The sequence below is a fragment of the Mustelus asterias genome, chromosome 4 (genome assembly GCF_964213995.1).
Source record: "Mustelus asterias chromosome 4, sMusAst1.hap1.1, whole genome shotgun sequence".
Classification (NCBI taxonomy): domain Eukaryota; kingdom Metazoa; phylum Chordata; class Chondrichthyes; order Carcharhiniformes; family Triakidae; genus Mustelus; species Mustelus asterias.
This window is the reverse complement of record NC_135804.1, coordinates 81,806,253-81,830,680: the sequence shown is the minus strand read 5'-3', so window position 1 is coordinate 81,830,680 and position 24,428 is coordinate 81,806,253. Positions and strand designations below refer to the sequence as shown.

General features: G+C 46.2%; 1 protein-coding gene across 2 annotated transcripts in view; it reads right to left on the bottom strand.

Moving 5' to 3' along the window:
* Positions 1-24,428, bottom strand: part of LOC144492813 (sodium- and chloride-dependent neutral and basic amino acid transporter B(0+)-like) — a 315,961-nt gene that overhangs the window by 52,914 nt on the left and 238,619 nt on the right. For both annotated transcript variants that reach the window (XM_078211282.1, XM_078211283.1), the window contains exons 3-5: positions 23,589-23,720; positions 17,131-17,298; positions 2,501-2,639 (exon numbers count right to left, since the gene is read on the bottom strand). In XM_078211282.1, coding sequence (XP_078067408.1) covers positions 2,501-2,639; positions 17,131-17,298; positions 23,589-23,720 — 439 coding nt within the window. The remainder of the gene's footprint in view (positions 1-2,500; positions 2,640-17,130; positions 17,299-23,588; positions 23,721-24,428) is intronic.

Sequence of the window (24,428 nt, the reverse complement as noted above, 5' to 3'; positions counted from 1 at the left end):
ACTGCCCCGTAGGCATGCTTATACTATCTATTGGGCACCCCAGCACTGCCCATCAGGCACCAGGCAGTGCCGAGGGGTGGGGCCTGAGGGGACAGGGCTTACTGGTGCAGGTGGCAGTGAGCGGGGGGGGGACTGACTGCAGGGACTGGTAGGATTGAGAGGGAGGGGGCGATCGGGGCTGGACATGGGGATAGGGGCTGTTGGGCTGGCCATGAGGAGGGGCATCAGGCTGGCCATGGGGGGGGCATGGGCTGGCTGTGGTGGGGGGGGGGAGGCCAGCGATCGGGGGGGGCGCGGGGTCACAAATGTCAGGGGGCTGGGGACACAGAGGCCAGCAATTGGGAGGCTAGCGATGGAGAGGGGGGGCCTGTGCACATGTGCCGATCTCCCCACTGACAAATCGGTGCATGTGCAGTGGCCTGCTCAATGCGTTGATTCGGGCCTCTCCAGTGGGATGAAGACCCGTCACCCCACCAGCATGAATCGTGGAGATTCATTCCACTCAGCGCGCCCAAAGAATTGGCGGGAAAAACTCCCTGTATTTCTGCCCATTTAGCACTTAGTTTTTTTGGGAGACACGCCCCCTTGATTGGCAATTTTATTTGTTTGTACAAAGTACTAAAAATGGTTTGCCTAGGAGCTTCATGATTCATTTTCTTCATTGAAAGAACCCATGACACCTAATTGATCTGCCATTTCTCCTGTAGGCACTAGCAACTGGGAACTACTCTGTACATATTTTTTACTGGCTTCCTAGTGCCCCTCTTTTTACCCTGGAGACCATTGATGGGCAAAATGTTATGGTCTCCCTCGTCCAAAAACTGCAAAACTTGCCTGAGGTCAATGGACCTTGCCATTTCTGATACCCCTCGCCCGCTGCGCTTCCTGTGGCGGGCGGGGTGGTAAAGTTCCGGCGGATTTGTTTTGCCAAATGACCCCAGCCATACAGCAATGCATCTCTTATTTTCAAATATGTCAGATACTGCCTGGAATCTCACCCTTCTCTAATCAGAACAAAATCCTCTTTTAAAGCCTTCAGTTTAGAGGAGTCTACCTGATTTTGTTGTCTGGTACGAAACACAATATTTTTTATTCTTTTTATTCTTCTTAATGGTCTTCCTACATGGGCACTTCAATCTTTAATCCTGTTGTTGATTTTTCCCCAGCCTTCTAATATTTGAAGTGCGAAGATCCACAATGTTTTTTTAAAAAATGAGGATCTTTTCTCGATGTTCTTGATGAAATAGAATCCCAACTCATCAACAATTTTCTTTTTTTCATGTTCCAACTATATTAGGAGTTGTGAGTTTTAACAAAAGGAAAAAAGATGTGGTTTGCACACATTATTCAAAATAACAACAACAATTTATTTTAGGAGCAGTTGCCTATACAGTTTAGGAAGTGAAACTAAACAGGAACCTGTGAAACTGATATTACCATCATTTCATGTGACTGGCTGTTAAAGCAATCATGCAACCACTTAAATATGTATTACTGTATCAAAGTGTTTAGAGAAATATTTTACTGTCGACAAGAAGTGGGAGAATGCTTAATAGTCTTTATGATTGATCTCTATTTCTACTGATATTTTAAAACATAGAGCTGTGTTGAAACAGTGAGTGCTGGTGAGATTCCCTGGAGAGCTGATTTGATTTGAAGGATTTCCTGACAATGCTTCACTGACTGCCTTACATTGCACTGTTAAAACTACCTGGGTTAGTCACTGCGTCTCCCAATGAATTCAGCTCCTTCATATTGTTAAACCTGTCCCTGCTCCCAGACACTTTCCCCAACTCAGTTCTCAGGTCTCTGGGTTAAACACAATACTGGATTCTATTAAACATGATGTGGAGATGCCGGCATTGGACTGGGGTAAACACAGTAAGAAGTTTAACAACACCAGGTTAAAGTCCAACAGGTTTATTTTATGAATAATGGTTGGAATGCGAATACTTACAGCTAATCAAGTCTTTAAGAAACAAAACAACGTGAGTGGAGAGAGCATCAAGACAGGCTAAAAAGATGTGTATTGTCTCCAGACAAGACAGCCAGTGAAACTCTGCAGGTCCAGGCAACTGTGGGGGTTACAGGTAGTGTGACATGAACCCAATATCCCGGTAAATAAACCTGTTGGACTTTAACCTGGTGTTGTTAAACTTCTTATTTTATTAAACACACAGAGAGAAAGGGGTATGAGTCACTGATAATTGGAACTATTTAATGTTTAGGAATTCTAGTGATAAATCTCTTCCTTGAAGAGCAAGGAAATAAACAAAATCAATAAATGTTTCACTGTATGAATATTATTATAAACCAGGGAGCTGTTAATTAATTAACTCCCTGTTGTGATATTGTTTTGTAACAGGTGTATGATGTAAATAGTACCTCTGTCCAAATCAAACAGCTTTTCAATCATTAGACAGACATTCCTCCAACAAGAGGAAGCTACTGGTACAGCTGTGCAGGTTATAGGTGCAGCTATCTGTCGTCATTTACTTACTCCCAGTATTGCTCACTTGGACCCTGGTGAGGAAGGTAGATTTCTGATCCATTTGGACAAGTTTCATTGTTTCCATGCAGCCATGTTGTATTAACGATTTCAAAATATCCATCACCCAGAGTGAGGTTGCAGAGTGGATCTAGAAAATGGGGAATGTGTTTTAGAATTACATTTCACTGGGAATGATGCAGTCATTTCTAGTGATATCATCAGGGTCACTGTTTCACTCCGACCGAATCAGTCCAATCCTTTTTATTACAATGGGGAAGGTTAGGGAGGGAACAGAGCACACAGATACAGGGCACAATCTGCCACATGTTTCGTGATGTGGAGATGCCAGCATTGGACTGGGGTAAACACAGTAAGAAGTCTCACAACACCAGGTTAAAGTCCAACAGGTTTATTTGTGGCTTTTGAAGTGGCTTTTGCTACCAAATAACCCTGTTGGACTTTAACCTGGTGTTGTGAGACTTCTTACATGTTTCATGGCAGCAGGGGGGAGCCCACCATTTGCTGGTGATGGGATCTTCTGATCCTGCTTTTGTCAATTGGATTTTCATTTGAATGCACCCATTACCTTTGGGAAACATGCAATGGGGGTGTGCCGTTGGTAGGATTGGAAGATCCTGCCGAGATGAATGACCGAGAGGTTCTGACTAGAGTTCACTCACAGCACAGTCCAGATCTAGTGTTCACTCTGTGTTTAACTGGAGATTCTGGGCCAAATTCTCCTGTTTTGAGGCTAAGTGCCCAAGCCTATAGAAAAATGGGATTGTTTCCCATTGGTGCTGGCAGCGTCTTTCAGGTGGGATTCACCCAACTGAAAGATGTAAATAAGCTCATTACAAGCAATTCGCCAGCCAGCCCCAGAGTTCTGAGACTGGGCAGCCATTTAAAAATGGTGGCCCAGTCTCTGTGCTCAAAGACAGGTCACCCTACCCACATAAAATGAAATAGTGCCTCCCACCTCACCAGTGGAGCACCACCAATCCCTCAACAAAGAGGGGCATCCTCCCCCCACCCATAAATAACGGTTTACCCCCCTCCCCCACACCACATAGGCATGAATGTGACCTGACTCCCCCCTCAGAGCCCCTACTCAGCCCCCTTTACCCCTTAGACCCCCTCACTCAAGTCCACTTTCTTCTCAGACCCCCTAGTCAGTGCCCCTTCAGGCCACGTGGCTTGGCCATACCAATGGTGAATTGCCCCTGGCAACCTGACACCGATAACCTGGCCTGATGCCATTTGCCCCTCTGCTGCTGCCAGACTGCATAGGAAGGGTCCCTCGGGGATCCTGGGAGTTGTGTGGGCTCAGGTTGGGGCAAGGGGTTGACCTCATCGCTCTCCTGGGATTTCTTCAAAACAATTGCTGTTTGCAAAAGTGGAAGTGACACCACATAGGTTGGTAATTAGACTTAGACTCTGTCAATGTTGCAGTCAGGATCAATGGGTTTTTTGAGATCCATTCTCAATGAACAGGAAATGAGCATAAACACAGGTGGCTGGAGTGGAAATCCATTGAGCTGTTAATGGAATTTTTGTCAAGGCATTGCACGTTGAATTTGCTACAGATCAATGGATCTTTAAGTGCAATGGAGAGGGTTTCAAAGATTTCTGCTTGCTAGGAAGCCATAGCAACTTCAAATCAAGCTGAGTGCATACACTGGGGCTGAATGCACAGCTGTGCAGAGTGGAAACCATCCCCCCCACACCTTCCCAGGTGAAATTGACACCTCCAATCTCTCAGAGACACCTCTGAGGACTTCACAGGGACCTGCTCACGCCTGCAGCTTCTAACAGCAAAAATGGAAGATCTGTGCTGCAGACTGGAATGTTGCAATTATATTAGAGGTTGCCAGGTGACCGGGGCCTGGGGACTGGCGATGGGTGTGGCTTGGAGATTAAAATGGCCTGGTCACTTCAGAATTTTCACAGCTGATAGGCAGGAATGCGGATTATGATCACAGGGCTGCCTCAAATCACAATGCCAGCGTTGATTTTCAGCTCTGCCAGGGCTAGAATGGACAGTCCAACCACGAGTCCTCCATCCCGGGGGGGAGTGTTGATGTCAATACCTTTCCCTCAGCCTTAGTCCTCTCAATCCCCACCATTCCTGATGGACCCTCCCCCTGCAGCCAGGGAGCTGCATAGGGGCAAATGGCCATTGGACTTATCTCCTTGAGCCAAGGCACGAGGCTGGGGTGTCAAAGAACAAAGAACAAAGAACAGTACAGCACAGGAAACAGGCCCTTCGGCCTTCCAAGCCTGTGCCGCTCCTTGGTCCAACTAGACCAATCGTTTGTATCCCTCCATTCCCAGGCTGCTCATGTGACTATCCAGGTAAGTCTTAAACGATGTCAGCGTGCTTGCCTCCACCACCCTACTTGGCAGCGCATTCCAGGCCCCCACCACCCTCTGTGTAAAAAGCATCCCTCTAGTATCTGAGTTATACTTCGCTCTTCTCACCTTGAGCCCGTGACCCCTCGTGAACGTCACTTCTGATCTGGGAAAAAGCTTCCCACCGTTCACCCTATCTATCCCCTTCATAATCTTGTACACCTCTATTAGATCTCCCCTCATTCTCCGTCTTTCCAGGGAGAACAACCCCAGTTTACCCAATCTCTCCTCATAGCTAAGACCTTCCATACCAGGCAACATCCTGGTAAACCTTCTCTGCACTCTCTCTAACGCCTCCACATCCTTCTGGTAGTGCGGCGACCAGAACTGGACGCAGTACTCCAAATGTGGCCTAACCAGCGTTCTATACAGCTACATCATCAGACTCCAGCTTTTATACTCTATACCCCGTCCTATAAAGGCAAGCATACCATATGCCTTCTTCACCACCTTCTCCACTTGTGTTGCCACCTTTAAGGATTTGTGGACTTGCACACCTAGGTCCCACTGTGTTTCTATACTCCTGATGACTCTGCCATTTATTGTATAACTCCTCCCTACATTATTTCTTCCAAAATGCATCACTTTGCATTTATCCGGATTAAACTCCATCTGCCACCTCTCCGCCCAATTTTCCAGTCTATCTATATCCTGCTGAGCTGTCAGAGCTAGGCAGAGTTCTGTTGACACAACCAAGGCACGTGGCTTGAAAAGAGGCTGAGTGGGGTGTCAAAGGGTGAAGGGGATGCTGACTGGGTTGGCTGAGCGGGAACAGGGCTGAGGGGATTGAGTTGGGTTGTCCTCATGCCTGCATGAAGTGTGGGGTGGGTGGAGGGGGGGGGATAACCCAGGATTTGAGTAGAGAGGGAGGGGGAGGATGACCCTCTTTAATGAGGGGTTGGTGGTGCTCCCTGGATTCTTGGGGTCCAATATGGAATGTCTCCGCTTGTGGGCAACACATGTAAAGCCCTCCGGGTGAAGTTCCCGCTGATGGGCTGGGTGAGTGGTGGAAGGCTGGTGAATTGGCTGTCAAACCCACTAATGATCATCAAATTAGTGGTTTTGCATAATTATTGGGTTACCACCTACTCTGGCTGGGAATCCAATCGAAGTCAACGGGGCAGGTCGCGTGAATCTTGAGAGATCTCACGTCCACAGCGGATCCCAATTTTTGATGGACACTCCATTCACTGGGGCGTCGTGATTTCTGCTGGCCATCAGATGAAGTTGGAGATTCGGGCCCATTATTTGACAGATTTTTATAAAATAATGATCATAAACCCAAATCAAGTTATTAAAATATGAACAGTATTTTCAATGAGTCATGATTATCAAAGAACTGGTTGAATTAAGACTTTAGAGAGTGGAATATGTTTTGAATTAAATTTAAGGCACTTCCATTCACTCCTAATTTGCCAATTGTTATGGCTGCATGAGGACGGTTAAAATATGACTCTCCTATCATAATACTTCAAGTCTGCCTTTGACAGGTATTGTTGAAACATAGAGAAACCCTACAGTGCAGAAGGAGGCCATTCGGCCCATCGAGTCTGCACCGACCACAATCCCACCCAGGCCCTACCCCCACATATTTTACCCACTAATCTCTCTAACCTACACAACTCAGGACTCTAAGGGACAATTTTTTTTTTAACCTGGCCAATCAACCTAACCCGCACATCTTTGGACTGTGGGAGGAAACTGGAGCACCCGGAGGAAACCCACACAGACACGAGGAGAATGTGCAAACTCCACACAGACAGTGACCCAAGCCGGGAATCAAACCCGGGACCCTGGAGCTGTGAAGCAGTAGTGCTAACCACTGTGCTACCGTGCCACCATGATCTAGAAGTATATTCTTAATGTCTATGTTTAAAGATATACATGCTGATTGCGAAGATCCAAGTCTGATAGGCTTTATTGAGTTTAAAGGGTTAATTTTTACTGAGTTAGAAACCCAACGATGGTAAATATAGCAAATTATTTAGAAAGGTAAACCCGCGCTTCTCGAATACTTCTTCACATACACAAGCATGCACACTTTGCAATTTATACTGTCGGTAACACTTTTCTTAGCCAAATTAAAGTTCAATTTTGAAAGATAAAAAACCCTGAGAGTTCACTGTTTATGAATCTTTGGCTGGTCACTGTAACTGCGACTTCACTGTCACTGTCACTGTAACTTCTTACTGTAACTGCAGCAGAATTTTTTTCCAAGTTCCTTTAGATTCCAGGGGTTGAGTTGACGGCCATGTAACTACAATTGCCGAGGACAATTTCCTTTTAAAAATGTAATCTGTCTCTTCCAGAAGTCAATGGCAGTTCCTGTCAATGGAAATTCATTATCTCAGTGCGGCTTGTTTAAACTGTAGAGATAGGGCCATAACTTGGCTGTTTTTCTAGACTCACTGCTTCTGTCTTTAACAGCATGTATAAGCTGTAACTTACAATGGGTTTCAATAAAATGTATGTATTTTTTAAACATATAGGGCATGTTGTCTGAAATATTTATTATCTTGACAGTCTACATAAACATACTGAGGGCGATTCTCCCAGCCTCCTGCAATGCTTTTGCCGGGAGACTCGAGCAGAGGCCGTTCTGCAGGCTCCCGCTGGGCACCACGGCCTCTGTGCGTCTCCGGCAGCCAGATTTCCGGCGCTGTCAGCTCCACGACAGAAATCGGTGTGGCGCTGCATATTTTATTAAAATCTCATTTAAATACAATTTGAATAGTGTTAGCGGGCGCGGAACTGAAATCTCCAGCCCGCTAGCGTCTCCCCTCCCCCACTGCCAGGAGTGGTTCACTCCAGTGGGGTTTAGTATAGCTCCCCACTTGCGAGGAACTGGCGGTCCAACCCCGCGGGAGTGAAGGGGGATCATCAAGGCCCTTCAGAGGGTCGGATACTGGGGAGTAGGGGGCGGGAGAGGGGCAGGAATGCCTTCTGCGCATTGCCATCTTGGCTGTGCCAGCCAGCCCCCTGCACTGCCCAAGGGGCAAAGTCATGATGTGGAGATGCCAGCGTTGGACTGGGGTAAACACAGTAACAGTTTTAACAACACCAGGTTAAAGTCCAACAGGTTTATTTGGTAGCAAATACCATTAGCTTTCGGAGTGCTGCTCCTTCGTCAGATGAAGTGGAAATCTGCTACAAGGGGCAAAGTGCCAATGTCCATGAGGCATCTTGGCACTGCCCACTAAGCATCAGGCAGCGCCAAGGCGACAGGGCCAAATGGGGAGCTGGGCCTTATGGGTGGGGGGTGGTGGGGAGCAGGGCCTTTGGGGGATGATCAGTGAGAGTGGGGACTCCCGCTCGGGCAGAGTGACAGGGGGGTGGGAGGCCAGCATTCAGAGCTGGGCATCAAGGTTGGGGGAGGGGAGGTAGCGTGCCGGGGTGGTATTGGAACTGGGAGGGTTGGGACTTGGGGGGAGGGGTTGACATCAAGGCAGGCCGGGGGCGAGGAGTGGGGTCGAGGCTGGCCTGGTCAGGTCCAGGGGGACCAGCGATCAGGGTGTGGGGAGGGGGTTGGAGGGCCAGCAATGCGGGGGCGTGGGGCTCGCCAGTGATTAAACTGGCCAGAAATCGGGAGGCCAGCAGTGTGGGGCCATTGCTCACGCATTGATCTTGGCATTGACAGATCGGCGCATACCCAGTGGCCTGCTCAGCACTATGCTGCCAGCCTCTCCAGCGGAATAGGTCCCACCCACTGAATTTCAGTGTGATTCACGCTGAGGCACCCTGCCATGAACAGAGTGTGGGAGATTCATTTTGAAACTCCCACTGAAAAACCATCAGGATTTATTCCAGTTTTTATACAAATTCGACACTTAGAATTTATATTGGGAGAATCGCCCCTATTATGTTTGGTAAACCTTTTTTACCAAACTTATCGAAGGTATTAGTCTTGGAAGTTTCCCCAGGAGGAAGTTATCAACAATTGTTGCATTCCTCAAAGCTGTTAGTTCCCTTCGACCCACCTAAAGAATTGCTATTGACCTGTGGCATCTCAACATGTGGTGCTGGTGTGGTGTTTTCCAAGGAGGTGGACAATGGCTCTGAAAGGCCAGTAGGATGTGTGTCAAGAACCACACAAAGACCAAAAAAGGCTATTCATAGATCGAGAAGAAAGGATCATTAACAGTCTTTGGCATCAAAAATTCCACCAATACGTATATGGTAGACACTTTACCACTGTTTCTGACCACAAACCGCTCTTGGGTCTCTTCAAAGAGGATAAGGCTATCCTCCCAATCGCCTTGGTAAGAATTCAATGATGGACGTTAATCTGTCTGCCTTTGAATATACTTTCAAGCACTGACCTGGAAGACACGATTCTCTTAGCCACCAACCCTTGCAAGAAAGTATCGCAGTACCACAAGAAATCATTACGGCATTAAATGTTTTGCACACATTACCAGTATCCCCTAAATGGGTAAGAAATTGAACCAATTTAAATCCACTTCTGTCCAAAGTGAGAGACAAAATACTTATAGGATGGGTAAATGAGTCAGTTTCTGAGAAAATGAAACCATTCTTTACCCGCCAGAATGAATTGAGTTGTCAGAGTGGTGTTATACACTGGGGGGCAAGAGTAGACATTTTTGTACCAAGCAGAGAGCTGCTTCTAACTGAATTATACTGTGCTCATCCTGGCATCTCTAAGAAGAAGATGTTTGCCAGGAGTTATGTGTGGGTGGCTTGGTATTGATGCTGATATTGAGAAGCTAGTCAAGCACTGTCAACAGTGCCAGCTGCAATAAACATTGCCTGCTACAGCCCCACTGCACCCTTGGGAATGGCTTGGCTTTCCATGGGGTACTAATCCATATTGATTATGTTGGTCCATTCCTAGGCACAATGTTTTTGCTTGTGGATGATGCACACTCTAAATCGATCAACATTTTTGAGGTAAAGTCACCTACAGATGCACCATAGAAAGCATTCTTTCTGGTTGTATCACAGCTTGGTATGGCTCCTGCTGTTCCCAAGGCCACAAAAAACTACAAAGGGTTGTGAATGAAGCCCAATCCAGCACTCAAACAAGCCTCCCATCCATTGACATTGTCTACACTCCCTGCTGCCTCGGAAAGCCAGCATAATCAAGGGCTCCATGCATTGTTGACATACTCTCTTCCACCTTCTTCCATCGGGAAAAAGATACAAAAGTCTGAGGGCACATACCAACCGACTCAATAAAACAGCTTCTTCCCTGCTGCCATCAGACTTTTGAATGGACCTACCTCGCATGAAGTTGATTTTTCTCCACAATCTCGTTATGACTGTAACACTACATTGTCCACTCTCTCCTTTCCTTCTCTATCTACGGTATGTTTTGTCTGTATAGTGCACAAGAAACAATACTTTTCACTTTTTACTAATACATGTGACAATAAGAAATCAAATCAAATCAAATCAAATCACATGCTACAATTGATGCACTATCAATCGAGTCAAGACTAGTTGTGAGCAAGACAAATCGGCTTTCATTAGCAAGAACTTGGAGCCATCCCTGTCAGAGATCTGGTCTGTACTAAAGGCAAGGGGGAGGAGCCACCGCCTTTATACCCGGACCAGGGGGAGGAGTCTTGGGCGGAGCCAACAGGGATGTGCCACATATACAGGTAATAATACTAACTAACAGTGGTTTACCACATTCACCCCCTGTTTAAAAAAAAAGTCCGTCGGGGGTGAGGCAGAGTGAACAATATTTACAATATTTACAGGTTCAGTCTATCTGGAGGCTTGCTCTGCCTCCTGCGACCACCGTAGTGCCGGTTCTGATGTAGTTTCAGGTCACGGTGTCGTTTCAAGCGCCAAGCGTCGAGTGCGTGGTGATGGCTCCTGGGGCTCAGGCGAGCTGTATACGGGGGTGAGAGGAGTGAATAGTGGTTCTGATGTGGTAGGGACAAAGTTGGGTGTTGGGGGTGAGGGGTTGGGGGCCATAGTGGTCCCTGAGTCACCTGCGGGCGCTAGGTCACAGATAGATACCGTGTCCACCCGCCCATCGGAGTATGCCACATAGGCGTACTGGGGATTGGCGTGGAGGAGTTGAACCCTTTCAACCAGGGGGTCAGACTTACGGGTCCTGGCATGCTTCCGAAGCAGGACAGGGCCCGGGTATGCCAGCCACGACAGTAGTGAAGTCCCTGAGGAAGACTTCCTGGGGAACACGAACATGCATTTGTAGGGGGTGGCATTGGTTGCCGTGCACAGGAGGGACCTAATGGAGTGTAGTGCCTCCGGTAGGACCTCCTGCCAGCGGGTGACTGGAAGGCCTTTAGACCGTAGCGCTAGTAAAACGGTCTTCCAGACTGTTGCGTTCTCTCTCTCCACCTGTCTGTTACCCCAGGGGTTGTAGCTAGTAGTCCTACTCGAGGTTATGCCTTTGGAGAGCAGGTACCGTCGCTGTTCCTCACTCATGAAGGAGGATCCCCGGTCGCTATGGATATAGCTGGGGAAACCGAACAGAGTGAAGAGGCTGCGCAGGGCCCTGATGACTGTGGCCGAGGACATATCTGGGCAGGGAATCGCGAAGGGGAAACGTGAGTACTCGTCAATGACATTGAGGAAATATATGTTGCGATCAGATGAGGGGAGGAGGCCTTTGAAGTCAATGCTTAGGCGTTCAAAGGGGCGGGTGGCTTTTATGAGGTGTGCCCTGTCTGGTCGGTAGAAGTGCGGCTTGCATTCCCCGCAGACCTGGCAATTCCGAGTTATAGACCTGACATCCTCAACAGAGTAGGGAAGGTTATGGGCTCTAATGAAGTGAAAAAACCTGGTGACCCCCAGGTGGGAGAGGTCGTTGTGGAGAGCCTGTAACCGGTCCACCTGCGCACTGGCACATGTTCCACGGGCCAGGGCATCAGGTGGCTCATTGAGCTTCCCGGGCCGATACAAGATATCATAATTGTAGGTGGAGAGTTCGATCCTCCACCGCAATATCTTCTCGTTCTTGATCTTGCCCCGCTGCGTATTGTTGAACATGAAGGCAACGGATCGTTGGTCCGTGAGTAGGGTGAACGTTTACCAGCTAAATAATGCTGCCAGTGCCGTACAGCTTCCACTATGGCTTGGGCCTCCTTTTCGACAGAGGAGTGCCGAGTTTCGGGGCCTTGGAGGGTTCGTGAAAAGAAGGCCATGGGTCTGCCCGCCTGGCTAAGGGTGGCGGCTAGGGCGAAGTCAGACGCATCGCTTTCCACCTGGAACGGGATGGATTCGTCTATAGCGTGCATCGTGGCCTTCGCGATGTCAGCTTTGATGTGGTCAAAGGCCAGACGGGCCTCTGCCGTCAGGGGAAAAAGGGTGGATTTTATGAGCGGACAGGCTTTATCCGCATTGTTGGGGACCCACTGTGCATAGTACGAGAAGAAACCCAGGCATCTTCTCAGTGCTTTGAGGCTAGTGGGGAGGGGAAGTTCCAGGAGGGCATGCATATGGTCGGGATCGGGGCCGATGACCCCATTATCCACTACGGTACCCGAGGATGGCGAGGCGGTGTGTACGGAACACGCACTTCTCCTTATTGTAGGTCAGGTTAAGGAGACTTGCCGTGTGCAGGAATCTGTGGAGGTTGGCATCGTGGTCCTGCTGGTCATGGCCGCAGATGGTGACGTTATCCAGGTACGGGAAGGTGGCCCGCAGCCCATTCTGGTCTACTATTCAGTCCATTTCACGCTGGAAGACCAAGACCCCGTTGGTGACGCCAAAAGGGACCCTAAGGAAGTGGTAACGGCGACCATCCGCCTCGAACGTTGTATATTGGCGGTCCTCTGGGCGGATAGGGAGCTGGTGGTATGCCGACTTCAAGTCAATGGTGGAGAACACCCGATATTGTGAAATCTGATTGACCATGTCAGATATACGGGGAAGGGGGTACGCGTCCAGCTGCGTATATCGATTAATGGTCAATGACCATTCTGTGTTTCTCCCCAGTCTTAACGACTACCACTTGTGCTCTCAAGGGGCTGGTACTGGCCTCGATGATCCCTTCCTTGAGGAGCCGCTGGACTTCGGACCTGATAAAGGCCCTGTCTCCAGCACTATACCGCCTGCTCTTGGTGGCGATGGGCTTGCAGTCAGGAGTGAGATTCGCAAACAAGGAGGGAGGGGCGATTTTAAGGGTCGAGAGACTGCAGGTGGTACGCGGTGGACAATTTAGACGCTGCTGATTGCAGACGGAGAGCGGGGGAAAAGGCCCATTATACTGTATAGTGACACTCTTCAGGTGGGTCATGAAATCTAGCCCCAGGAGTACAGAAGCACAGAGATGTGGCAGCACGAGGAGCCTGAAGTTATCGTATACTGTGCCCCGCACCTTCAGGGTCACCACGCAGCACCCGAGGATATTTACAGAGCGGGACTGCGATGCCATGGAGATCGTTTGCTTGACGGGCCGCACGCAAAAGGCGTATCGGCGCACCGTATCAGGGTGAATGAAGCTCTCCATACTCCTGCTGTCAAACAAACAATGCTCCCTGTACCCATTTACCTTGATGTCCATCGTGGACTTGGCGAGTCGATGAGGCTTGGACTGGTCCAGGGTAACCGATGCCACCGTTGAATCCTGCAGATAGCTGTAGGGGCTGATGAGGTAGGAGATGGCAGCCCCTGCTGGTCACTCGCGGCCGAAGTCGTCCAAGATGGCGGCCCCCGCAGGTCGCCGGCAGCGAATGACGTCATCCAAGATGGCGGCCCCCACGGGTCGCACGCAGCCGGAGTCGTCCAAGGTGGTGGCCCCCGCGGGTCACATGCGGCCGGGGTCGTCCAAGATGGCGGCCCCCGCGGGTCGCACGCGGCCGGGGTCGTCCAAGATGGCGGCCCCTGCGGGTCACACGTGGCGCTCGTGGATTTGGAGGTAGACTTACGACAGACTTTGGCATAGTGCCCCTTCTTCCCACACGCGGAGCAGAACGACTCCCTAGCCAGGCAGCGTTGTTGGGGGTGCTTACCCAGGCCGCAGAAGTAGCATTTCGGGCCTCCAGCGGCTGCTGCAGTGGTCGGGTCACTGGTGAGACGTGGTGCGGCGTAGGTCTGTGGCCCTCCCGGTAGCGACGGCTGCGGTGTCCACGATGCGTCCATGTGGTCAGGTGAGTAGGCTTCAAGATATTGGGAGGTCACCTCTAAGGATTCGGCCAGTTCCACCGTTTTCTTTAAGTCCAGCGCACCCTGTTCCAGTAGCCGTTGTCGGATATGGGTAGTTCCGATGCCCGTGACAAAGGCATCCCTGATTAAGTCCTCTGTGTATTGGGTGGCAGTCACAGTCTTGCAGTTGCAGTTCCGGGCAAGCAGTCGCAACGCGCGCAGGAATTGGTCCACCGATTCTCCTGGCTGCCGTCTGCGCGTAGCGAGGAGATGTCTCGCGTAGACTTCATTAGGCCGTTTGTTACACTGGCCCTTTAAAAGTTCGATAGCGGCCGTGTCATTTTCCACATCCCGAATCGTAGAATATACTATGTCGCTTACCCGGCCGTGAAGCACCCGTAGTTTGTCGGCATCCGTACGGACAGCAGTGGAGGCTTCGATGTCGTCTTCAAAGCATTTCAGCCAGTGATCAAACGTGTTTGACGCTCCTGCAGTTTGAGGATCCAGATTCAGTCTGTCGGGTTTTAGCAACTGCTCCATTTTTAAAAAATCTTGCTCATAAAACTGATGCACTATCAATCGAGTCAAGACTAGTTGTGAGCAAGACAAATAGGCTTTTATTAGCAAGAACTTGGAGCCATCCCTGTCAGAGATCTGGTCTGTACTAAAGGCAAGGGAGAGGAGCCACCGCCTTTATACCCGGACCAGGGGGAGGAGTCTTGGGCGGAGCCGACAGGGATGTGCCACATATACAGGTAATAATAAATACTAACTAACAGTGGTTAACCACAACAGATAACAGATAACAACAAATAACAGATAACAGTGGTTTACCACAACCATCGAAAGATTACATCAATGCTTTTCAACTCACGAATTACCTGAAGTCATGGTATCAGACAATGGAACCGTATTCTCAACTGCTGAGTTCGAAAACTTCATCACGCTCAATGATATTAAACACATTAGAACTGCTCCTTACCACACAGCATCAAACAGACTAGCTGGGAGAGTGGTACAAACTTTCAAGTAGGCCTAAAGAAACTGTCGGGAGGAACCTTGGAGACTAAAGCAGAATTGTGCCACTCCACAAGAAACAGAAAACTCCTTCTAAGACTCAATTTATAATTCTCCAACTCATGTACATAATGTTTAGTTAATATTTAGGACTGGGTGAATTAGATATTGAAGAATATATAAAGGACTTAAAGGGGAAGGGATGTGGTGATTGTCCCTTTAAGAGCAACACAGCAGACTAAGGGCACATGGTCTGTGCGACCAATCGGGACCCAGAGTGTGGAATCATTCCATGGTGAGAATGTCTCTTAGGCAAAGAGACATTTTGGGAGCTAGCTACAGTCAAGAGGCTTCTGTACAATTCTTATCAATAAATGTATTTTCTGTTCATTAATGGAGTCTGTGAAAGTGCATTTTCACAATAACATAAATATATTACTAAGAAATGATCTGGCCAGAAGATCATGAAGTAGAATTGGTATAGGTGGAAATTAAGAACAGCATTAGCCAGAAAACACTGGTAGGAGTAGTGTATAGGCCCTAGGCTCCTTACAATAGTTATACCTTTCCATGAAGCAAGAAGTTATTGGAGACACTAACAAGGTGGTTTGGACTATGAGTTGATGGAATGTTTCCATGACAGTTTCCTCGAGCAACGTGTTGTGAACTAACCAGTGATAAGTTATTTTACATCCAGTACAACATATTTGTTAAATGTCTCTGCCATTTCCTCATTCCCCACAATAATTTTTTCTGTCACTGCCTTTAAAGGTCCAATGTTTACTTTCATTATTCTTTTTATATAATTTTAAAGACTCATACAGGGTAATTTACTTTCGCAGCTCATACCCTTCCCTTTTTGTTGGAAGAGTATTGGAGAGAAGATGAGCGAATGGAGAGCCTGTGAAGACACAATGGAATGAATTGTCCCTTCAAAGCTATAACAATTCTGCAGCTCTGTTTTTTTTCATTGACGCTTCGATGGCCCTTCACTGGTTTCTGTATTCCCAATCCTCAGGTTAATTGCTATTCTTTACAAAGTCAAAACATTTGGTTCCTCTTTTTCAGGGATTCCATCACAATTAAACTTGCTCGGTCAATTCAAACCAAATTAATCTATGATATCTTTGAAGATTTGTAATCCTGAGTTGAACAGCAGTTTCAAGGCTGAAATAAAATGAACAGAAAGGCAGAGTTTGTGTGAGGCTGGCAGAGTATGATGTACACAGAAGGCGGAAGATATTTTGGAAAAACTCACATGATGAGCAAAAGTGAGAAAAAGATTTGTGCACAAACGTTGAGATACACAGACAAGAGAATCAATATGAGATACCAAATACAGGGATAGGGAGAGAGAGAGAGAATGGACAAATGAAGCACAGGAAAGAATTATAGAATACTTGACAAGCTGAGAGATAAAATACAAAGAGGCTCATGTTCCTGTACTTTGCTCATGAGCAACACTACTTGTGGTGAACCATAGATGGTTACCACTATGGGTACTGAACCATGGATGGTTATCACTATGGATACTTGTACATATGTTACTCTTGTTACTGTTGGGGTTAGGGTTGGGGTGTTCCACCTGTTAGCATTGTTCTGTGGTACACTCCGTTTGGCTCCGCCTTCCTATAGGAGTATAAAGGTCACTGCACTTCCTAGTGACCCTTTAGTCTGGGATTGTATTGTTAAGCAGTATGCTCTATTCTTGTTGCGAATAAAAGCCTTTATTCCCGGGTACGATCTAGCCTCCCGAGTGAATTAATCGCGCATCACTACTAATGATGAATCATGTTCTTTAATACATTACCATTATTCATTTTTTATTCATTCCTGATTATCCTGAAATCCCAGTGACAGTGACATGATTCCTGCTGCTGATTCAGAGCACATTTCCACTCCATTTGACGAAGGAGCAGTGCTCCGAAAGCTAATGGTATTTGCTACCAAATAAACCTGTTGGACTTTAGCCTGGTGTTGTTAAAACTCTTGCTGATTTCTTTCCCAGTATCTCTGATCACAATGAAGATGGTCACTGAAATTATTGTCCATTTTCTCTCTCGTTCAGACTGACAGAATGAAAATTGACCAGTCGGTCTGTATACTTTACCCAATAGAAGTTCAGACAGTACCTTTGGGAGTCCTGCTGCATGTTTCATCTGCACCCCACCAACTGAAGCAATCTGCCCACGGCAGGGGGGATTGGAAGGAGGCAAACAAGTAGTACAGGCTGTAGGCAATGATGCAGCAGTAGCAAATGTTAGAAATGGAGGTCACAAGGACCATAGTGATCCCCACACCTTAAAATAAAACAAAGAACAGGAGGTTAGATTGGGAATTATTGATCTGAAATAAATTCTTTGACCTGTATTCTGTTGGTCAGACAAATCAATTATGTTTTGCTGCAATTGGGCACCATGGAGACCAGAGAGACTGTCCTGGCTGACCATACCTGAAGTGAATGGGGCCTCAACTCACTCCTGATCAGAGTCCAAGAGACCAGAAACTGTAACAAAAAGAGAAAATGCTGAAAAATCTCAGCAGGTCTGGCAGCAAGTGTAAGGAGAGAAAAAAGAACTGATGTTTTGAGTCCAAATGACCCTTTGTCAAAGCTTTGATATAGATGCTGCTTTGCCTGCCTATATTTGAAAACTAGGGATTTGTTCAGCTCGGCTATTAAATCTCGGACAACAGGAAGAACTTGTTGTGCGATTGATATTCCACTTCTCATTCATATCCTGAAATGGCTTGTCAATAAATTGCAGATCTTTATAGGAATGATCTCTCTCGGCTCACCAAATAAACTGAAAATAGCACTTAGATTGTGCGGAACAGTTGCGCAATTGTTGAATAATGGGGTAAAGTGTTCGATGATAATGATGAAGTCAGAGAAGTAAGATGTGATTTTGGACAAAGGATGTGTAAGAATATCATGTGAAGTCAGTGTTTTTTTTGCGTCAATCTTACATATGCTCTTGACATGCCCCTCACTTCTTGAAGATAACTTCAACATCTTGTTCACACTCAGCCAATAGGTTGTTTCTTTCTCTTGCAAGTATGTTCATGTGTGAGTGATGAAGTTGTTGAATAATTTCAGATTGCAAATATTCTGGTATGCTGATCTGCCTGTCTCTAAAAACAAATCCCTCGACTAGCACATCCATATGAGGCCAAAATGGTCTCCTATGTACTTGAACTTGCTGAATTGAATCAGGTCATCCTTCAATTATGGTTTTCCACAGTTTCTGCATTGGTGGGGACCATACGTGATCCTCGCCGGTGAGGACCTTGACCGACGAGCAGATAAAGGCAAGTGAGCCCTGACGACAGCGTCTGGGATTCACTAATGACATGGTTATCATGTCATGAATATTTAAATCGGCTTTGCACCCTTTCTGAGTGCCAATTTAGTTGGCAAAAGAGGGCCGGTAAGATCGTGAGCGGCAAAAAACTGTCCGTGAACCCAATTTTTCGCCTTTTGCCTGATCTTTGGCTCGTCTCACAGATCGGCCAGAGGGAAGAGCCAGTAGGATCACCCCCATAGATTTTGAAGCAAATTCAATCAGTTTGTTTTTTGTAGTATGCATGTTCCCAGGCCTATCTGTGAGGCATCTACCCAAGGATAGTTGTCTCCCTGGGATTGTAAAATTGCAATGTTGAAGCTTCTGATAATGAGTGTATCAGTTCTTCAGAGATATTGGTGGTTTTCATGTTACAGGAAAGAAATTTCTTCCTCAACAATTCTCTTAGCGATGAAGAATTTTGAGTGAAATTGGGAATATATGGAGACAAAAATGAGACCCCTACATTTTCAAAGATCGTTCTTATCTTGAGGTACTGGCATGGCTTTAATATCCTTTACTTTTCTTGGATCAGGATATATGCCAGCACTGGAATAAATAGAACTAAAGATATTGATCAGACACACATTGATGGCATATTTCAGACTGTTAAATACAAATCCTTCATTACTGGACGCTGACATCAATAAGTGCAGACTATTGTCATGTTCTTATTTTGTTCTTCCCACAGCAGCAATGTCATCAGCGATACAGATGCATCATTTTACAGAGCAAGAAATGTGGTCCATGTGCACTTGAAAGAGACACTGGCTGGCAGATTGCCCAAAATGAAGTCGTTGAAAACAGTATCATCCAAGTGGAATATGAACTGTAGCAAGTGTGAGATACACTAACCAGTAACTATGCTTGTATTAAGTGTTGGAAATAATTTTACATACAAAAATCTTGGATTTAGCTTTTGTAACATGAGAGTATTTAATAAGAACCATGTTTGAAAACAAACAAGGTAGATCGAAGCACAATCTCAATAGCCTGTCCTTCTTTATGACTCATGTAATTAAGTTGCACCAATCTGTGTGCTTTTCTCATGATTCCATCTTTCTCCATTTTGTTTAGTTCCATCTTCAATTTGTCCTGAATGTGGATGCCACATTTACATGGTGGCTCAATTAACGGACTTGGGTTCTCCTGCCAGTTTAATGTTGCAGCTCCTTAAAACTGCCAATTTTGTCAAAATATTCTGGATATTTCAATGTTAGGTTGAGAACTGAAGTGAATGGAGTAGTTTTTGAAGTTGGTCTACCAAATAAGGTCTGGCTAATTCCATGGATTGTCACAATAGTGTGAAGTCACAGCATGCTGGTAGAATTACAATGGTTGGGCATTTTATCTCCACATTGTCGAACATCTATGACACTCAGGAGGATTGATTGTACTGGCATTCTTGGACAATGGATTGAATAGTTGCCAACCTTAAGGAAGATAATTTGAATCTTTGCAACACCATAGATGGCATGATGATGCCTATATTTTCCACAAGATTGGCAGTGTGAAACATGTGTTCACTGCTCTGCATCATCATTTTCTGGTTTTTAATCAAATCAAGTATGTTTCTGACTGGATACTCAATGGTTATTTTTCTTCCTTGAAAATATTTGTTGCGTACAGTCTGTTTAGATCAGTTCATAGCGCTTTGTAGCTGCATCAACCTTTGCTCCTGTGTACTGTTACTATCAATAGCTGTTTCTGCCACATGGATTTCACAATTGATGAAGAACTGGGCATTGACTTGGTGCATGCTGAATACCACACCTTCAACATGTTTTGCTTTGTCAAGTTGTTCAAGTGAGTGCATCAACAATTGAGGTTGTATTTGAGACCTGTAAGCTTTGTCGACTTGTGAGGATAAGTTCCTACTTACGTCCTTCCTTGAAAAGTTCTTTGGTGCTCTGGAAGTGGATACAATCACCAACTCAACAATTCTGTCTGCCAGCTCTGATCTGAAAAATCACCGTATGTACCCTTTCCTCTGCAGATGCGGACGAATTCTGGATTCTCTAAGCTGTGCCAAAATGACATAAACTCTAGCTGATGAATAAGGACATTTAACCTGATTCTGAAACAGTTTTTCAATGTAGTCCATATTTTTGGGAATTCTTCAGGCTGTTAACATTAATGTGTTCTGTTGTGTAGAGTTTCATTCCCAATTGCTAAGCAATTTTTTATGGCTTGCTTGTCTGGTTCAGATAGACCTGGATCAAGAAACCATAGCTTTATACACTGTTTAAACAATTTGAATTTGGATAGTAGGTTAGCTGCATTCAATTCAAACTGGAGAATTTTGTGGACATCTTACAATATCCCTTTGATTATTTGACTGTTATGATCGCAACCTTCTCTTGTTTGATTTTCATGATAGTTTTCCTCTTGTTTTCTTTTCATTTAGCTCTCCTTCACTCAATATTGATCTGGTTAACACCCTGGTCACTCGTCTTTCTCACGTGCGTTAACCTGATGCTGGTCCTCTTGATGTACTGCCCCACTCACCATGAGGAGTCTGTCTGCCTACCAGCTGTTTATTTGAGCACTATTGTGGTACATAGAAACATAGAAAATAGGAGCAGGAGGAGCCCATTCAACCCTAAACTGTCCACCCAGTATCCTCAGGCTGTGCCTTCAAAGCTTTTCTGTGCAGTCAGCAGGCTGCATTCTCAAGGCTTTCCATTGCTTTGACTTTGCTGCAGTTGACCAGAATATTGGAATATCGAAACCCACTGTGGTAGATAGTGGAATTTGAATTTAAAAAAGGGTCATCTCACGCCATGAAGCATAATCTAAGACAACCTTGCTGTTATTCTGTGGTATGAAGGCACTGATCACTCACAGGGGATTCGGTAAACATGTTGGGGGTTTATTTATTGAGAGGAAGCAATAAATAAAGAACGTTTATGTAAGGGTCAAGAGCCTGATGACACCAGAGCTGTGCTGTGTTCTGCTGTATTCTGCAAGATCAACTCCACATAGATATAATTGCCCTCTAAGTGTGCAGCATTTAAACATCATGGGCGTGATCTTATTGGCCCACCACATTGTTTGATTGGCATGACAAGCTGGTATAATAGGGCGAGAGGCAAAAAATCAAGTTTGTACCCGGTTTCTCGCCCCTCGCAATCTTACCAACATTGTTTGGCTGGTGAAATAAGTGGAGGCTGATTTCAATATTGATGACATGATTTACATGTCACTAACGAGTTATGGATGATATTGTCTGGGCTCACTTACCATAGCCCCTTCACCGGTCAAGGTCCTCAATGGCGAGAATCATAGATGGTCCCCACCAATAGAAACCAGACATGATAGCCTCACCGGTGGGACTGGAGGCCATTGAAGCACCCCAGATGGTCAGGGATAGAGCCAGGCAGTGTCCATGGGGCAGTGCCAGTCTAGCACTGCCAATCTGGCACCGTAGCACAGCCCACCATGCACTCTGGCAGTGCCAAGGGAGGGAGAGGCCTGAGAGAACGCGGTCTGAGGGTGTGGAACCTGATTGGAGGAGGTGGGGATGAGGGAAAGGGGGAAATCTGTAGAGGGGAGGGGTTGATTGGTGGGGGTGGTGGTCAGGGGCAGCTGACTGGCCAGGAAGGTGATCAGGGTGGTTGATCAACCAGGGTGGTGATCAGGGGAGTTGATTGGCCAGAGTGGCAATCGGGGGGGGTGGGGGCGCAATCAGCCAGGGTGTCGGGATGGCGATCAGCTAAGGTGTGATCCAGGGGTTGGGGGGGGGGGGGGGGTGGTGATTGACTGAGGCATGGATCGGGGGGACAAAGTTCAGAGTGGCGATTTGGGGGGGGGGCGGGGGAATGTCCCAGGTGGTGGTGACTGGGGAAGGGTGGGGGGAGCGATGTCCATGGTGGGGTGGGAAGGAGTGACAGGATATCTCCCAGTATATTGTGTGCTCTGTGTGTACACAGTACACTGGGAGATTGGGCTGCCAGTGCAATGGTGCCCCAGAAGCTCAGCAGTCGGCTTCACAGGTGAGTTGAGGCTCCATCTCCCTTCTCCTCCACTGGCAACAATCACATGACGGTTCCTGTTATGCACTGAGTGCTGTAAATTTGCGTTACTTATCTTGCTGAAAACAAATGACGAGAAAACTAGTTTTTTTGAGAAAATTCTTCCCTATGAACTTAGAGATCAAGTTAAACTATCTTCATAGAGCTATAATAATATTCATGTTACAGGGTGTAGTGTCTCTGTCATGTTTCTCCATGGGGAGGTGGTTGTACAGTGGTATTTTCAAAGAACTAGTAGCCAAGCAATCTAGTGTGATGCTTTGGGGAACCAGGTTCGAAAAATAAATAAATCTGGACTTAAAAGTCTAATGATGATCATGAAGCCATTTTCAATTGTCAGGGAAGGCAGTCTGACACCTTTACCTGGTCTGGTTACACGTGACTCCGGATCCACAGCAATGTGGTTGGTTTTTAACTGCCCCCTGAAATGACCTACCATGCCCCTCAGTTCAAGGACAATCAGGGTTAGCAATAAATGCTGGCCCAACCAACAACACCCACATCCTATGAATGAACAAAACACATTACAGCAGTAACTGCACTTCTAAACTTCAGCATTTACTTTAAAATTAATAAGGGTTTCCTGTGATCATGATCAAGATACAAGTTATTTCTTTCTTCTGTTACAAATCAAATAATGAACACTCATTTCAGGGAAATGAAAAATGACACCATCATTAATAGTATTGCATTAAATGGCATAGTGGCACAGTGGCTAGCACTGTTGCCTCACAGCTCCAGGGACCCGGGTTCAATTCCAGCCATGGGTGAATGTCTGTGTGGAGTTTGCATGTTCTCCCAGTGTCTGTGTGGGTTTCCTCCGGATGCTCTGGTTTCCATCCACACTCCAAAGATGTGCTGGTTAGGTGGATTGGCTAAACTACCCCTTAGTGTCCCAAGATGTGTAGGTAAGATATGTGGGGTTCCAAGGATAGGGCAGAGGCAAAGTCCTGGATAAGATGCTCTGTCAGAGAATCAGGCTCGATGGGCTGAATGGCCTTTTCTGCACTGTAGGATTCTATGAAATTTGAAACGATGAAAGAGAACATTTCACTCACTGTGCCTATCTCTCCTCTGCCTTTGTTAACTGTATGAATGATGAGATCGTAACCTGTATTTCAGCAAGTCTGGCTTAAACCCCTGTCTGATAAGAAAGATACCACCAATATTTCAACAAGTATTAATCATTTAAACTGTTGCCAAATAAACATTAACCTTGCATCATCGGCACGGCTTTCCATCCTGCAACTGGTCCGAGGCTGGCAAACTGTCCAAAGGAACATTCCAAGAAAAACACAGGCATTCCAACCAGTGCCAGCATGAGTGTGTAGGGAATAAGAAATGCACCTGGGAAATATCAGAAACAACTTTGATGAGGTGTAAGATTGGACAAGACTGATAACACGCTTTCAGGCTGAACTCCTGAAACCATTTTGAAAATATGTTTGTCTGTCTCTGTCTTTCTAGCTATTTTTAAATCAATCCATCCTGAAATATTATAATTCTATTTGTCCCTTCACAGAAAATCAAAGTCTCACCTGTTTCACTGGTCATGCTTACTGTAGGATTTAGTAAGGTGAATTGTCATTAATCTGTGGGAAAGGTTTAATTTACAGTTCCAATTCTATAAATTCAGCAAATCAATGGTAAAGGTAGAACAGAGATTGGGATAGATTCAGAATGCAGCAAAGGTGGACTAAAAGAAATAATCAGGAAGAAGAAAATAAATAATGAGGGTAAACTGGCAACAAAAATTTAAACAGAAATGGAGAGCTTTTTAAGCACATTAAAAGGAAGAGTGAAATAAAAGTAAGCATTGACCTTAGATAGTGAAACTGGGGAAATAATTATGGGGAACAAGGAAATGGCAGAGGAGTTAAATAAATATTTTGCATCGGTCTTTACTGCAAAGGATATTACAAGCACCCCAGAAATAGCAAAAATAAGGGGGATGAATTAAATACAGTCACCATCACCAGATTTGTCTTAGGCAAACTATTGAGGTTGAAGGCTGATGATTTTCACCCCAGGATCTTAAAGGAGGTAGTTACAGAG